Source organism: Dreissena polymorpha, chromosome 4, assembly GCF_020536995.1.
Source record: "Dreissena polymorpha isolate Duluth1 chromosome 4, UMN_Dpol_1.0, whole genome shotgun sequence".
NCBI lineage: Eukaryota > Metazoa > Mollusca > Bivalvia > Myida > Dreissenidae > Dreissena > Dreissena polymorpha.
In genome coordinates, this window is record NC_068358.1 from 57,246,968 (window position 1) to 57,262,868 (window position 15,901).

General features: G+C 36.8%; 1 protein-coding gene across 8 annotated transcripts in view; it reads left to right on the top strand.

Annotated features, from left to right (window-relative positions):
- Positions 1-15,901, top strand: part of LOC127878917 (kinase D-interacting substrate of 220 kDa B-like) — an 85,231-nt gene that overhangs the window by 33,576 nt on the left and 35,754 nt on the right. For all 8 annotated transcript variants that reach the window (XM_052425470.1, XM_052425465.1, XM_052425468.1 and 5 more), the window contains exons 3-11: positions 864-1,011; positions 4,477-4,575; positions 5,140-5,238; positions 6,106-6,204; positions 6,992-7,090; positions 7,467-7,565; positions 8,710-8,808; positions 9,298-9,396; positions 10,012-10,110. In XM_052425470.1, the coding sequence (XP_052281430.1) occupies positions 889-1,011; positions 4,477-4,575; positions 5,140-5,238; positions 6,106-6,204; positions 6,992-7,090; positions 7,467-7,565; positions 8,710-8,808; positions 9,298-9,396; positions 10,012-10,110 (915 nt within the window). In that variant the 5' untranslated portion in view covers positions 864-888. The remainder of the gene's footprint in view (positions 1-863; positions 1,012-4,476; positions 4,576-5,139; positions 5,239-6,105; positions 6,205-6,991; positions 7,091-7,466; positions 7,566-8,709; positions 8,809-9,297; positions 9,397-10,011; positions 10,111-15,901) is intronic.

The window sequence follows — 15,901 nt, forward strand, 5'->3', positions numbered from 1 at the left end:
ACTCTTTTGGTAAATGGAACTCACTATTTTGTATTGTATTGATCATTTTCTCTCGAGTTTGGTGAAAAACTTCTCCTATCTAGCCATGTATCTATTTACTGCATTATTTGTTACATGTTTTCTTGCTTAAAGTCCCTATAAATAAATAGTATAGCGAGAAATAAACTTCATTTATAAATCATTGCAGCGTCACGAGTTATGCAAGTTATATCTATATTTAGCTTTCGCTAAAGATTATTAGCATATGTAAGATAAATACATTTAGCAAAAACATAGCGTTGCAACTCGGTTCCCGTCTGTAACAGATGTATTTGCATTTGTTCTTACCTTCTCTCCGCTTAATTCGCCCGTATCCGCAATTTTGTTTGTTTAGGTTTGAATTAACGTGTCAATTCATGAATATTAATTAGGTCGTTTTCGTAATTTACCGTACTCGACCCCAAATTAAAAATCGCTTGTCTTCAACCGGATTTTCAGTGATATCCTCAATAAAAACACGTTTTCTTACGATTCTGCCCATTAATATCTCCGCTAACGGGACTTTAATGTGCTTATATAAAGGTTATAATACAAAGGAATACAACCAGGGAGTCCCACCATTGCAGTGCAAACACACTGTTCCTTACACCTTAATGCATCTGTGTTGTTTATGGGTACATGTAAGATTACATTTTGATTCCATATATTTCCATTTGTATGCAACACATGATTCATGCATACTTTGACTTTTGGGCCACTTTACACTGCAGCTATATATATAGCTTTCATTTCAGCAGTTTACTGATTAAGAAATTGATGCAGTGTAATCGATTGTAAAGTGATCAATTTTAGGACTTCCATTTGTTTTTATGGAACTTTTCCAGAGGGTAATGCAACACATAGTCAAGGATGGCACTTGCACAAAACAATTTGCGGTCACAGATGTTGTGGGAAAACATCAGGCGAGGCGACCTCTCCAATGTCCGAACACTGCTACAGAATAAAACCATCAACTTGGAGGAAAGAGATGATGTAAGCATTGCTTTGGTTGTATAGAATGTGACTGGAAGGGACTTGTTAATAGATTTTCGTATTTTTGAAAATGTAATTAAATATGTTTATTAATAAATTGATAATGTTTTTAATAGTTTAAACTAATGACAACAGCAAGACAAAAATTGAATGAAAAAAATTGCCTCTCCCAGGATTGGAACCTGGGTTCTCTGAAAGCAAAAGCCAGTGTGCATCAACTGCGCTAAGCCAGCTTTCACACTGAACTGTGAATTACATATGTTATGTAACCACTGCACTAATTTTCCAAATTATGGATGAAAAGCATTACAAACGCTTTATTATTTTACAGATTTTGAAAGACAATTATACATTATTTTTAATGAAACAATATCATTAACATTAGTCTTAGTCAATAGCGTTATTTTACTTGTTTAAACATAATGTATACATTCTTTTCTTTAACCTATTACAATTATTTTGAAAATCGTCATTTTACCAACTGTCAACAAGCCCCTTTAAGTGTTTTGCTCTCCTTTTGTAACAGCCCTTCGCTTCTCTTTCAATTTTTATGCCCCCCTTCAAAGAAGAGGGGGTATATTGTTTTGCACATGTCGGTCGGTTAGTTGGTCGGTCTGTCCAACGAATGGTTTCTGGATGATAACTCAAGGTCGCTTACGCCTAGGATCATGAAATTTCATAGGTACATTGATCATGACTCGCAGATGACCCCTATTGATTTTCAGGTCACTTGATCAAATGTCAAGGTCACAGTAACTCGAAACAGTAAAACAGTTTCCGGATGATAACTCAAGAATGCTTAAGCCTAGGATCATGAAACTTCATAGGTACATTGATCATGACTGGCAGATGACCCCTTTTGATTTTCAGGAGACTAGGTCAAAGGTTAAGGTTACGTTGACTCGACACAGTATAATGGTTTCCTGATGATAACTCAAGAATGCTTACGCCTAGGATCATGAAACTTCATAGGTACATTGATCATGACTCGCAGATGACCCCTATTGATTTTCAGGTCACTAGGTCAAAGGTCAAGGTCACAGTGACTCGAAATAGTAAAATGGTTTCAGGATGATAACTCAAGAATGCTTACGCCTAGGATCATGAAACTTCATAAGTACATTGATAACGACTGGCAGATGACCCCTATTGATTTTCAAGTCACTAGGTCAAAGGTCAAGGTAACAGTGACTTGAACTAGTAAAATGGTTTCCGGATGATAACTCAAGAATGCTATGCCTAGGATCATGAAACTTTATAGGTACATTGATCATGATTGGCAGATGGCCCCTATTGATTTTCAGGTCACGAGGTCAAAGGTCAAGGTCACAGTTACAAAAAACGTATTCACACAATGGCTGCCACTACAACTGACAGCCCATATGGGGGGCATGCATGTTTTACAAACAGCCCTTGTATGACTCTTCAGTTGATCTTCTTCAAATCAGTAATTGAAAGATTATTCAACCTGTGTTAAGTAGGATAGGAATATATTGGAACCACCATAGATGTATGTATGTCAGTAGACATAACTTTGTTTGACAAAGTGCTAACCACAACTTTATTTGACAAAGTGCTCACCACAACTTTGTTTGGCCAAGTACTCAGCACAACTTTGTTTGACAAAGTGCTCAACACAACTTTTTATGTCCTCCACTATAGTAGTGGGGGACATATTGTTTTTGCCCTGTCTGTTGGTCTGTTGGTTGGTCTGTTGGTTGGTTGGTTTGCGCCAACTTTAACATTTTGCAATAACTTTTGCTATATTGAATATAGCAACTTGATATTTGGCATGCATGTGTATCTCATGGAGCTGCACATTTTGAGTGGTGAAAGGTCAAGGTCATCCTTAAAGGTCAGAGGTCAAATATATGTGGCCAAAATCGCTCATTTTATGAATACTTTTGCAATATTGAAGATAGCAACTTGATATTTGGCATGCATGTGTATCTCATGGAGCTGCACATTTTGAGTGGTGAAAGGTCAAGGTCAAGGTCATCCTTCAAGGTCAGAGGTCAAATATATGTGGCCCAAATCATTTATTTTATGAATACTTTTGCAATATTGAAGATAGCAACTTGATATTTGGCATGCAAGTGTATCTCATGGAGCTGCACATTTTGAGTGGTGAAAGGTCAAGGTCAAGGTCATCCTTCAAGGTCAAATATATAGGTCAAAATTGCTCATGTAATGTCACTTCTGCAATATTGAAGCTAGCAATTTTATATTTGAAATGCATGTTTATCTCATGGAGCTGCACATTTTGAGTGGTGAAGGGTCAAGGTCAAGGTCATCCTTCAAGGTCAAACGTCATATAGGGGGACATTGTGTTTCACAAACGCATCTTGTCTTACTTGTTTGACAAAGTGCTCAACACAACTTTGTTTGACAAAGTGCTCAACACAACTTTGTTTGACAAAGTGCTCATAACATTTTCTTCCGATATAAAGTTGTACATGTGCAAGTATTATTATCTTACGATAGCAATTGAAAAAGTCATTAAGAAAAGGGTGGAAACCTGGCCCAGACTGTTAACATTTTTTCAAGGATTAATTTTTTTAGTTTGGAAATAATGATATATATTACGAACAAAAAATATATAAAAATTTAAAAACATATCCAACATTTCTGTGTGCCCTGCCTTAAGGCGCATCATGTGGAAGCAAAAAGAGACTAGGTGTAGTACACAGATCTTGGGAGGCATCTAGCACTGCACGTGTCCATCTGTTCATAAAACAGTTCATCTGTACGTCTGTATGCATGTCTTTAAGCTAATGTTTCAATTTCTTTTTAATGGCTTGGTGAATATAGCTTAAATTTTCACAGCTGAATGGCCTTAATTATGTGGTTATCTCCGCCGTACATCCGTCAGTTCTGGCCACTATCTCCTCCTTTAGTAGCACTAGAACCTTGAAATTTAAACACATGGTAGCTATGAGCATAATTATGTGCAACAGTGCACTATTTAGAATTTTGATCTGACCCTGGGTCAAAAGTTGCAGCGTGGGGATAGGCATCGGCCGCGGCCGCGCCATTTCTAGTGTTTAGATTGTCTTGAAGGAAGGCATTTTGGGTGTAACAAATTTTTGCAGAATAATGGCCTTTTTTTCTGTTTTAGAATATTATAAATAAGCCTCACAACTTTGTGCACTTAAGACCTCTTATATTTGGCCATTTGCTAGCAAGATTTGGCTGAAGCTTTAACTGCTAAATGACTTTTAGAACATTTTGCACTTGTCTACCTCTATTGCAAAGAATATGGCAAAACCACAACCCTGACAGAATAACCATATTTGTCCCCAATGTAAGTACGAGATCAGATAATGTTCATACAAACGCTTGTAAAAGTTAAGTTCAAAAAAGTTTAACGTGTCAAAGAAAACGTGTTCAAAACCAATGAAAAAAATGCAGGTTTCACACACTTGGCTTTCTTAACAAGTTTACAAGTATGTTTGTTGCGTTCAGAGCGGCCAGACGTTCCTGATGCTGGCATGTCAGAAAGGGGAGATAAGCTTAGTAAGGGAGCTACTGGAGGCCGGCATTGACCCCAACGCTAAGGACAATGTGAGTGCTCTACTTGAGTAATGAACTGTGTTAAACCCTGCACTGTTTTTCAGTTACTGTTGATTTATAGGGAATGTCAGTGAATTGAAATTAGTTATTCATTGTGTTGTTTATTTCAGTCACTATTTCATGAATGCATTGAGGATTAGATAATTTGGTCATATTTGCTAAACAAATTTGTAAAAACATATGTACTTGTTCCTCAGTATAATAAGGCCTTATATTCTAGTTATGCAGCCAACGCAGCTTATTGATTTGGTTTTGTTGTGATCAGATAGAGCTGTCAATAACCTTTTTAAATTGAAACTTTAATGGAAATAATAAGGAATATTTCACACTCTGTAACTGTTTATTCAAGGTAATTTGTTTTATGAAAGCGTTAATGTGTGTGGGGACTTAACAATCACTGATGGTTGCAATTTTCTTGTGTATTTAATTTTGCAGAGGTATTGTCATGGAAGCATGCATTTAAACTCTTTTGAATTCTGTTTAAATCAGAGAAATGTTATAGATTAACAGTCAATTACTATACATATACATACATGTGATCACATTTTCCCTTAGGATAACTGGACAGCATTGACCTACGCTGCTAAAGATGGCTACCTGGAGATATGTATAGAACTTCTCGAGAAAGGTGCACACGTTGAGCACAGGGATATGGTAACCAATGGATTGTCTTTTCCTTGTACTAGAGTTCATGTACTATTCTTAGAGAAATACCCATTACATTTCTGGCCATTTATGTGCTTATATCTTCACTTGATATCCCTGTTAACTCAATACAAGCCAGAATTTGAGTGGAAAAAAACAACATCACAGCAATATAATTATGTCTATGAATTTTCATGGCCTTGAACGTTTGTCCTGTTTGACTGTCTGTTTGTCTTGTTGTTTGCCGGAGAGTATTGAGTCGCTCTCAAATATGTTTCATTGAAAGAACAAGAATTTGATATCTTAAAGCAAAGTATTGAGAACAAAGCACGAGTGGATATCGAACATGCAACCTCCAGGTTGTTAGTCAGACTTCATGCATGCACTACTCCACTGCAGTCTCATACAAAATGGTATACCAAATACACATCTGAAGCAGTGTAGGGGGCCTTCAATCTTGATCTTCGTAAATCATGGCAAGAAATTTTCTTGAAACATGAGGGACTGTAAAGTAACAGTAAAACTACCACAAAACAACAACAAAAACAGCAAATGAAGTAAAACATTTCTTAAAGTTTTGTGTGACTTTTGTGTGCTTGGTACAGTTTCAAATGCCGTTGAACCTTGCTGTTAAAAAACTGGGTGTAACTCATATGCGTAAATCATTGTCCCAGATTAGCCTGTGCAGCCTCCACAGGCTGATCTGGGACAACACTTTTCGCTTCTGTGGTATTTCTCTTGTTAGCCAAAATCCAGTGTAGGAAGAATGTGTTGTCCCTGATTGGCCTGGGCGAACTGCACTAGCTTATCTAAGATGACACATAACGCCTTTGCATTAAGCCCAGTTTTCAAATTAAAGTGGGGCAACTATTTCAGTACTATTGGACAGCCCTTATGTGGGCCTCGTACAAGGGTCGTACAGAGGTCGTTCAAGAGCTGCTAGACCGGGGAGCGGACCCAAACATCAAAGCTGAGGTACGTGGTGTTTGACGCTTTACCACTAGTAAGTTAGGTCTTCTAAATTTAATTAGATTTTGTAATTGACTACAAATTTAAGATCTTTCTTACCTGATTCAAGTTTTAAAGGCTTTATTTCCAACCCTTAGATACTGATGAGTAGCAGACAGTGTTAAACCTGAATAGACTGGGAGTTACTTGCAGGCTGTTTTGGTTTTGTGCTGTTTGCCTTATCCATTGTGTATCATTTTCCCTTTCCTTCTAAGCTGGAAAGGGTTCAAAGACATTCACAATACCTTTTTTTTTCCAAACATACCATGTTTAACAGTCTGGTGTGCAGCTTGTTATATAGGCAACATGAAATACACTATATTTCTTAGATAATTCTAGCAGATTATTGTGCAAACCATACATTTAGTGACTGTGAGACTGATTTTCATGTTTATGTTTAAATGTCATACTCAGGCCTCTTATTAGTATCATGATAGTATCATCCTTTGTGGATTAACAGGCAGATGAGCATGTTTAGTATTTTTGCTGTCGAAGTTGAACAGTTTTTATCAAATCCTCCGCAAACTTACCAGATGTGGGGTCACTTTTATACGACAGACTTATTATGTCCATGACCTTGTATTTTTCTCAATTTTTGCTTGGCTATCATAGTGTTGTATTTAAATCACAGTGCATCTTTATTTAAGACTGTAGCCATTTAAGGTAATTAAATAGAAAAGATAAAAGTATAAGTTACTTATAAGCAATTAAGCATCAGTATTGTTATAAATGTATCCATCTATGACCCTTTCAGCACAACATGTCTTGTCTCTGCTGGGCTGCTGGTAGGGGTCACCTGGAGGTGGTAAGGTCGCTGGTCGAAAAAGGGGCCAAGGTTAACAGCACTGACAAGGTGAAGCCATCTTCTTATCCATATTTTTTTTAAACATTTGAATGATTTAAGTTTAAGTGGAGTCTGATTAATTGGACATCTTAGGGTAATTACTATTAATAATAACAAAATATAAGCTGCGGTATTTTAAGAATGTTATCTTTTTGTACATGGTACTTGTACTAGGTTTGTTCCACAGTCTGCACAGGCTAATAGGGGGTCAATATCTTCCTTCTGAACTGGATTGTTGTTTAGAAAAGACTTCCTTTTAACAAAAATTCTATATAAGCAGAAAGTGCGGACAGCACTGGGTAATCTGGGACAACACTTTGCTCATTTGCATTATGCCCAGTTATCTCAGAGCGATGCTCCAGTTTGATCCTGTTTATGTCTCCAGTACGGCACCACCCCGTTGATCTGGGCCTGCAGGAAGGGCCATGCAGAGATTGTCAAAATTCTCCTTGAAAGCGGGGCTCTTGTGGATAACACGGGCATGGTAGGTCCTATTTGTCCGTCATTCTTCGTCTTTTGTCAACATGTGACTTGCTAACAAAGGCTGCATTTATCTCTTTATGAAATCAGGTAAGAACATGTATAAGATTAAAGGCTACGTCACTACGCAAATTTCAGGAAAACTTTGCCCTATGATCATGACACTTTTTCTGTATCTGTTCTACCAATTTCTTGGCCAAGCTTGAAAACGTTAATGAAAAACACTTGGGACATGTCAGTTTTCTTTTTCGGGTTTAGTGAAACCTTGAACATTGTAGAGATCAAACATTAAGGCTAACGGTCATAAAAATTGCTCAGAACATGTGTTCATGATTTTTTCAGCAGTGTTAAAAATTGGTAATGTCCATTGAAAAACATGGCTTCCAGTGGTGAGGCAGTTTTCCTTCTTGCATAATTGAAATGTTGTGTCATTTTTTATGCAAGATCATCTTGAAAGTTGCATGGAATATGTGTTGCAATGATTTCTTTGCTGAGTTTGAAATTGGTTGCCAATTGTTAGAAAAAAATGCTGCAAATTTCCTAAAATAGGTGTAGCGAATCTTGTGAACACACTAGAAATTACTTTTTCTGGCCAGTTATCATGGACATTGCACAGAACATTTACACTGATAGTTTACAGATAAAAAAAATTGTTCCAGTCCGTTGGAAAACATGGCGGATCAGTTTTCTTTATATTGCTATAGTGGAACCTTCTGAATAATCTACAACCTTAGAAGTCACATTTTGTTTCATATCATCATCACACATGCCTAGAACATTTGTTGTAACGATATCTCATCTGAATTAAAAATGATTCATTTTGTTAAAAACATGGCCGGCAGGTTAAAGTTAAAAATTATAAAAGACCTAGAATTCACTTGTTTGTCCAATCACAGTTTAAACATATCTTTATAAAATTTGCTCATAACCTTTTTGTGACATTTAAAAGTTCATTTTGTTGATTAAAACTAAGAAAAGTTTGAGTTAACAAACTGACTGCTGTGATTTGACTAAAAAAAGGAACAATCAAACCCAAACTTACGATGTAGTGTAGGATTAGGCCTGGAAATAGGGGTCGTTGTAGGGCCTGGATCAAACCCTTTTGATTCTTATCTTGTATTTGATTGTAAACCACATTCTGTTCCCAGGACTCCCTGACTGCGGTGCTGGTTGCTACAAAGGGAGGCTACACAGAGGTCGTACAGTCCTTACTGGAACATAACCCCAACGTAGCCGGAGTTGATAAGGTGAGCATTGCTGTGAAACAAATGTGGAATCATGACCCCAAAGTGAATAGTGTTCATGAGGGAAGCGTTTTGATGACCTAATGTGTCTCTATTTACTTAATTGATTTGTTCAGAGCTGTATTTCGGGTATAAACAGTTGCGAAAACACCTTCTGAGTGCGAGCTCTGAGAGCTGTAATGAATAGGTTTAAGATGATCCAATAAATTGGTGAAATCAGTAATTTCTTTTCCACCTAGGAGCAAAGTGATAACAGTTATATGCAACAAGTATAACACGAGAACAATCTGCAAGGAACTCGCTGTCTTTAAAGATTTTCATGCTGTTTTCAGCTCATCAGTATCTTAGGGTTCGAAATGAAGCATTTAAAACTTGAATCTATTTAGAAAGTTCATAAATTAAATTAGATTGCTAAGGGACTTCAAACAGGTCAAAATACATATCAGAATGTTGAAGGGTTAACTGACATTATCCTTTATGATCTCCTTGCAGGATGGATTTACAGCTCTCATGATAGCGGCCAAAGAGGGCTATGAAGACATTGTTCAGGAGTTGCTGGCCAAAGAGGCCTATGTCAATGTGGCTGACAGGGTATGTGTTTTTGTAGTTAACTCTTTGCATGCTGGGAAATTTGTTGTCTGCTAAAATGTCGTCTGCTGAATTTCTAAAATTAGCATTTTCTTCCATTTTTTTCAAATAATACTTTAAGAATAGCAAACAGTTTGGATCCTGATGAGACACCATGTTCTGTGGCGTCTCATCATGATCCAAACTGTTTGCAAAGGCCTTCAAAATTCGGTTTTAGCACTGAAAGAGTTAAACTATTCTTTATTGCTTGTATTTGCTCACTTTGATTTTAGTTTTTATTCATTACATGATTCAAAGAAAACTTATAAATAATAATAAACATATAATTTGGTTTAATAATTTATTGTTGTTTTCTTTATATCTTGCTAAAAAAATGGTTAATTATGTACATATATTATTACAGATAGTTTTCGTTAAAAGCCATAAGGTCCTATTTGCAAATATGCAAAGAAAGCAGATAGAACACACTGGCTCTCATAAGATTTTTCACAGTTGCAAGACTGATAAGTCCTTCTTGCTGTCATTGGTTGAAGTGTATTATGCTTGATTGTTCCAGTATGTTTTTCATAGCTATTGAGCAGTAATTGAAGAATACATTAGCGTTTGACTGTATTGTAGGCAGGGGATACAATCCTGATTCATGCTGTCAAGGGCGGCTACCATGGTATTGTTCGTGCACTGCTCAACAGATTTGCTGACGTAGATGTGTCTGGAACGGTGGGTATTCATGTGTGATCTTTTATTGCCTCCTGCCGAAAGGCGTAGGGATATAGAAATTGTGGGCATCATTTCTTGCATGAGTGCTTCTGTCCATCATATACTTGTGTTGGTAACTCGTCCTTTATTTTGCTTATCAATGTTGTCAATGTTGTCAAACGTTTACAGATGTATCATCTCGAAGTGGAACAGCGCCTTTTGTGGAAGTTTTTCAATAATTGCATTATTTTTTTAAGAGTTACTGTCTTGCTTTAAAAAAACAACAACCTATAGCTTCTATGCACAACACTTTAATATTGCATGCGATTTTAAACAAACTATTACAGAGTGATAATATACAAGGGTAACAGTGCATTATGTCAAGGATTCAAGATTGCATTATTTGTTAAGGACTTATTGTCTTTTGTTTATAATTACATATAAAAGCTTCAGTCTGCTACTCCATTTTCACCCCATTTTTAGCTCATCTATTTTTTGAAAAAAATTATGAGCTATTGTCATCACCTTGGCGTCGGTGTCGGCGTCCGGTTAAGTTTTGCGTTTAGGTCCACTTTTCTCATAAAGTATCAATGCTATTGCTTTCATACTTGCAACACTTACTAACTATCATAAGGGGACTGTGCAGGCAAAGTTATGTAACTCTGACTGGCATGTTGACAGAATTATGTGCCCTTTTTATACTTTTTAGGTCCACTTTTTAGCTCACCTGAGCGATAGCTCGGGGTGAGCTATTGTGATCACTCAGCGTCCGGCGTCCGTCCGTCCGTCTGTCTGTAAACAATTTGTAAACATCTTCTTCTACTAAACCATTGAGCCAATTTCAACTAAATTTCATGTGGAGCATCCCTAGGTCATGGTACAAAAGAATTGTTAAAAAAAATTTGATCACATAACCAAGATGGCCGCAATGACCATATATGGTAAAAACCTTAAAAAATCTTCTTGTCAGAAACCGCTTATCAGATTTTCAAAAAATTTCACAGGGATGACCTTTAAAGGCTCCCCTGAAAAAGTTGTTCAAAGAAATTTGATTCGTCAAAAAACATGGCCGCAGGAGCTCGTTGAACTTTGCATGTTTATTCGTTTTTGCCTATTTTGTGAAAACTTTCAAAAATCTTCCACATTTTTTGTCCGATCCTTTCCAAATTTGCACAGTGTCTTTATATCAATGAGGACACAAACCCTACAAAAAATGAGCATTATTGGTCCATGAAGTACAGAATTACCTCCCCTTGAATTGAGAAAATGGTGTTTATGCAATAAAGTCCAAATTTTTCATCCAATTCTTTCCAAACTTGTTTATATATCAGATTAAAGAGAATAAAATTTTCTTTATTATGGTTTTTCTTTCATGAAAATCCATAAAGGATAAGTGTTATCAATCGTTGCTTAATTAATGAACAATGCGAATTATCGGTATTGATTTTTTTCCTGACATGCCGTCCCAGATATTAACCGCTTTCAGCTGTAGACTGTGCATCAATACATCGCCGTGTTATTGACCTGAAAAATTCATACGCAGTCGGCATTAACACCGGTCATCGAGACAAATTACTGATGTGAAAACAAATCGTACATCGTAGAGGATTAAATAAACAATTACATCTGATTAAAGATTAAAGATTGCTGCCGATTTAAATCAATTTGAGTACTTTTTGCGTATATTTGATGCCGAATGGGAAGCTGTGTTTAGACTTAAGTTGAGAAAAATGGCAACGAGATACTTGCCTGTTGGTAGCTAAAGAAACTTCAGCGTACAGTTTATAATGGGTGGCCATTCCCAGCTGTAGTCTATGGGTGGGTAGTGAACTGGTTGAGAAAAGTGGAAGCTTGTGGAAAAGCGGTTTGAGAAGTTTGTAAGAAAACCCTGAATTATCAGTCTTGTGGGAAGAAGGCATTGCGTCTCCACGCAGAGGGCCCTTATCACATAAAGAATATAAGAACCATCAAGACCAACCAGGTAGGGTTTTTATTTTTTCAAACTAACACCCCGAATTTGGTCGTATTTTCTGTTGCTAAAGTTTACTGTTTAGGTTGTTTTGCATCAAAAATCGGCAAGATAGATCTAGCAAATTTGCCAATTTTTTTTTATTAATAACGTATGATTCATTGATTGTGAGCTTTTAAAACATTTTGACCTTTGAATAAAGCATAAATCAGGAAAAGAATTTTAACAGTAATTGAAAATACGATCAAATACGCCATTTTTGCTGACTGGGACAGGTCTTTTTTAGTTAAATAAAATGTTTTATTGTCCCCAACATATGAGCCCAGCAGCAAGAAATGTTGTTTTTTTTACTTTTTGTAAAACAAATATGGGCAACCTACCGTAATCCAAATTCGCCGACACCTTAATTCGACGATGTTCTATTTTTATCGATTAAATGGATGATTATTGTCTTGGAATCATTTCAAAGTAATACAGCCGAGTTTAAAATTATTTTTTTGTGCTATTTAACATTCATTATTTCTTAAATTATTTGCTAAATATTGCTTCATGTAACCGTTGCATCGTCAAATTTGGGTCACACCAGGATACAATTATTTAGCATTCAAACAACGATTGGGATAAAAACTAGGGGAACCCATGCTGAAATTTTCAATTTTAACTGTTTAGCAGAAGCCACCATACCCAATTTTCTTAGGTGTATGTGGAGGCTTCTGGCAGCATGATTCTGTGAATATAAATGGTGACATTTGATTCTGCATTAATTAAACATGTTTTATTGACTTTTTTAAAGTATGTGTGAAAAATATAATTTGTAACCACTGTTACAGGTTTTATCTGGTTCTTCAAAAGCAACACCTGCAGTCGAGTCCATGCCAGACATAGGGTGCATGTGAATGAATTGCCTTTTGACTAAGTTTTGTGTGTTCCTTATCAAATACATGAAGATTTTTAAATATATGTGTATGTTGTTTTTTTTTAAGAAAATAGAATCACCAGAACAGGTACAGGCACCCTTTAAATGTGTCGAATCCAGGAGCTTCTGGGGGCCTCTGGCCCCCTTGTCCCCTGGACCCACCGAGGGCCCTGCGGCCCCCTGGCCCCCAGCTTTAAGTTCAGGATTTTCAAAATATCCAACTTTGACCCCTGCAAATGCTTTGCTAAAACTTTGGCTACAGTTTCTAAAATTTGGCTACACAAAATTTCATTTGGCTAAAATGTTGGCCAAAGAAATTTTTGGGCAAGAGGAGCCCTGTTTGGATTTTATTTGGGTCATCTGGGGTCAGCAACTAGGCACTAGGTCAAATAATAGAAAAACCTTGTGTAGACTATAGAGGTCACAGTTTTCATCAGATTTTATTGAAATATAGTCAGAATATTTGTCTTGTTAAAATCTGGATTGGGGTTGACTTTGGGTCATCTAGGGTCAAAAACTAGATCAGATTAAAAAAACAAACTTTTGTAGACAGTAGAGGTCACAGTTTTCATTAAATCTTTATGAAATTTGGCCAGAATATTTATCTTGATGAAATCTGGGTTGGGATTGTATTAGGGTCATCTGGGGTCAAAAACTAGGTCAAATCATAGAAAAACTTTGTGAAGACAATAGAGGTCATAGTTTTCATATGATCTTAATGAAATATGGTCAGAATGTTTATATTGATAATATCTGATTTTGGATCGTATATGGGTCATCTGGGGTCAAAAATTAGGTCACCGGGCAAATTCTAGTAAAACCTTGTGTCGATGAAAGAGGTCACAGTTTTCATCACGTCTTAATGAAATTTTGTCAGAATGTATTAATTAATAAAATTTGGCTTGGGATTGTATATGGGTCTAATAAAATTTAAGTTCATGAAGCAAGGTTAGTCAGGTGAGCAATTCAGGGCCATCATGGCCCTCTTGTTTCCAAAAGTATCAAAGCTATTGCTTCCATACTTGCAACACTTACTAACTATCGTAAGGGGACTGTGCAGGCAAAGTTATGTAACTCTGACTGGCATTTGACGGAATTATGGGCCCTTTATACTTGAAAATTTGGTTAAGTTTTGTGTTTTGGTCTACTTTACCCCTAAAGTATCATAGATATTGCTTTCATACTTGGAACACTCGCAAGCTATCATAAGGGGACAGTAAAGGACAAGTTGCATAACTCTGGTTGTCATTTTTACGGACTTATGGCCCCTTCTTGACTTAGTAACTTTGAATATATGGTTACATTTTGTGTTTAGATCCACTTTACTTCTAAAGTATCAAGGCTATTGCTTTTAAACTTCAAATACTTTCATGCTATCATGAGGGTACTGTACCTGGCAAGTTGAATTTTACCTTGACCTTTGAGTGACCTTGACTCAAGGTCAAATTATTAAATTTTGCTAAAATTGCCATAACTTCTTTATTTATGATTAGATTTGATTGATACTTTGACAAAACAACTTTTACCTGACATACCACAATAGACTCCACCCAAACCATCCCCCACGCCCCCCGCCCCCCCCCCCCCCCCCCCCCGATAAAATAAATGACCACCACACCCTCACACTATACCCCCCCACCCCCCACCCCAAAAAAATAATTTTTATGCCCCCGGTAGGGTGGCATATAGGTAGCAGTAGAACTGTCCGTCAGTATGTCAGTCAGTCTGTCAGTCCGTCCAAAAAAACTTTAACATTGGCCATAACTTTTTCACTTTTGAAGATATCAACTTGATATTTGGCATGCATGTGTATCTCATGGAGCTGCACATTTTGAGTGGTGAAAGGTCAAGGTCAACCTTCAAGGTCAAATGTCAAATTTATGGTGTCTGTCCGTCCGAAAACTTTAACATTGGCCATAACTTTTTCAATATTGAAGATAGCAACTTGATATCTGGCATGCATGTGTATCTCATGGAGCTGAACATTTTGAGTGGTGAAAGGTGAAGGTGAAGGTCATCCTTCAAGGTCAAATGTCAAATATATGGCGTTTGCCCGTCCGAAAACTTTAACATTGGCCATACATTTTTTAATATTGAAGATAGCAACTTGATATTTGGCATGCATGTGTATCTCATGAAGCTGCACATTTTGAGTGGTGGAAGTTCCAGGTCAAGGTCATCCTTCAAGGTCAAAAAAAAAATCAAAAAAATCAAAGCGGCGTTCTCATGAAGCTGCACATTTTGAGTGGTGGAAGGTCAAGGTCATCCTTCAAGGTCAAGGTCATCCTTCAAGGTCAAAGGTAAAAAAAATAACAAAAAATTCACAGCGGCGTTCTTATGAAGCTGCACATTTTGAGTGGTGGAAGTTCAAGGTCAAGGTCATTCTTCAAGGTCAAGGTCATCCTTCAAGGTCAAAGGTAAAAAAACACATTCAAAGCGGCGTTATTATGAAGCTGCACATTTTGAGTGGTTGAAGTTCAAGGTCAAGGTCATCCTTCAAGGTCAAGGTCATCCTTCAAGGTCAAAGGTAAAAAAAAAAATATATAAATTCAAAGCGGTGTTATCATGAAGCTGCACATTTTGAGTGGTGGAAGTTGAAGGTCACGTCATCCTTCAAGGTAAAAATAAATAAATAATAAAATTTCAAAGCGGCATTCTTATGAAGCTGCACATATTGAGTGGTGGAATTTCAAGGTCAAGGTCATCCTTCAAGGTCAAGGTCATCCTTCAAGGTCACAGGTCAATTATTATTTTTTAATTTCAAAGCGGCGTTCTCATGAAGCTGCACATTTTGAGTGGTGGAAGTTCAAGGTCAAGGTCATTCTTCAAGGTCAAGGGTATTATTCAAGGTCAAAGGTCAAAAAAATAAAATTTCATAGCAGCGTTATCATTAAGCTGCACATTTTGAGTGGTGGAAGTTCAAGGTC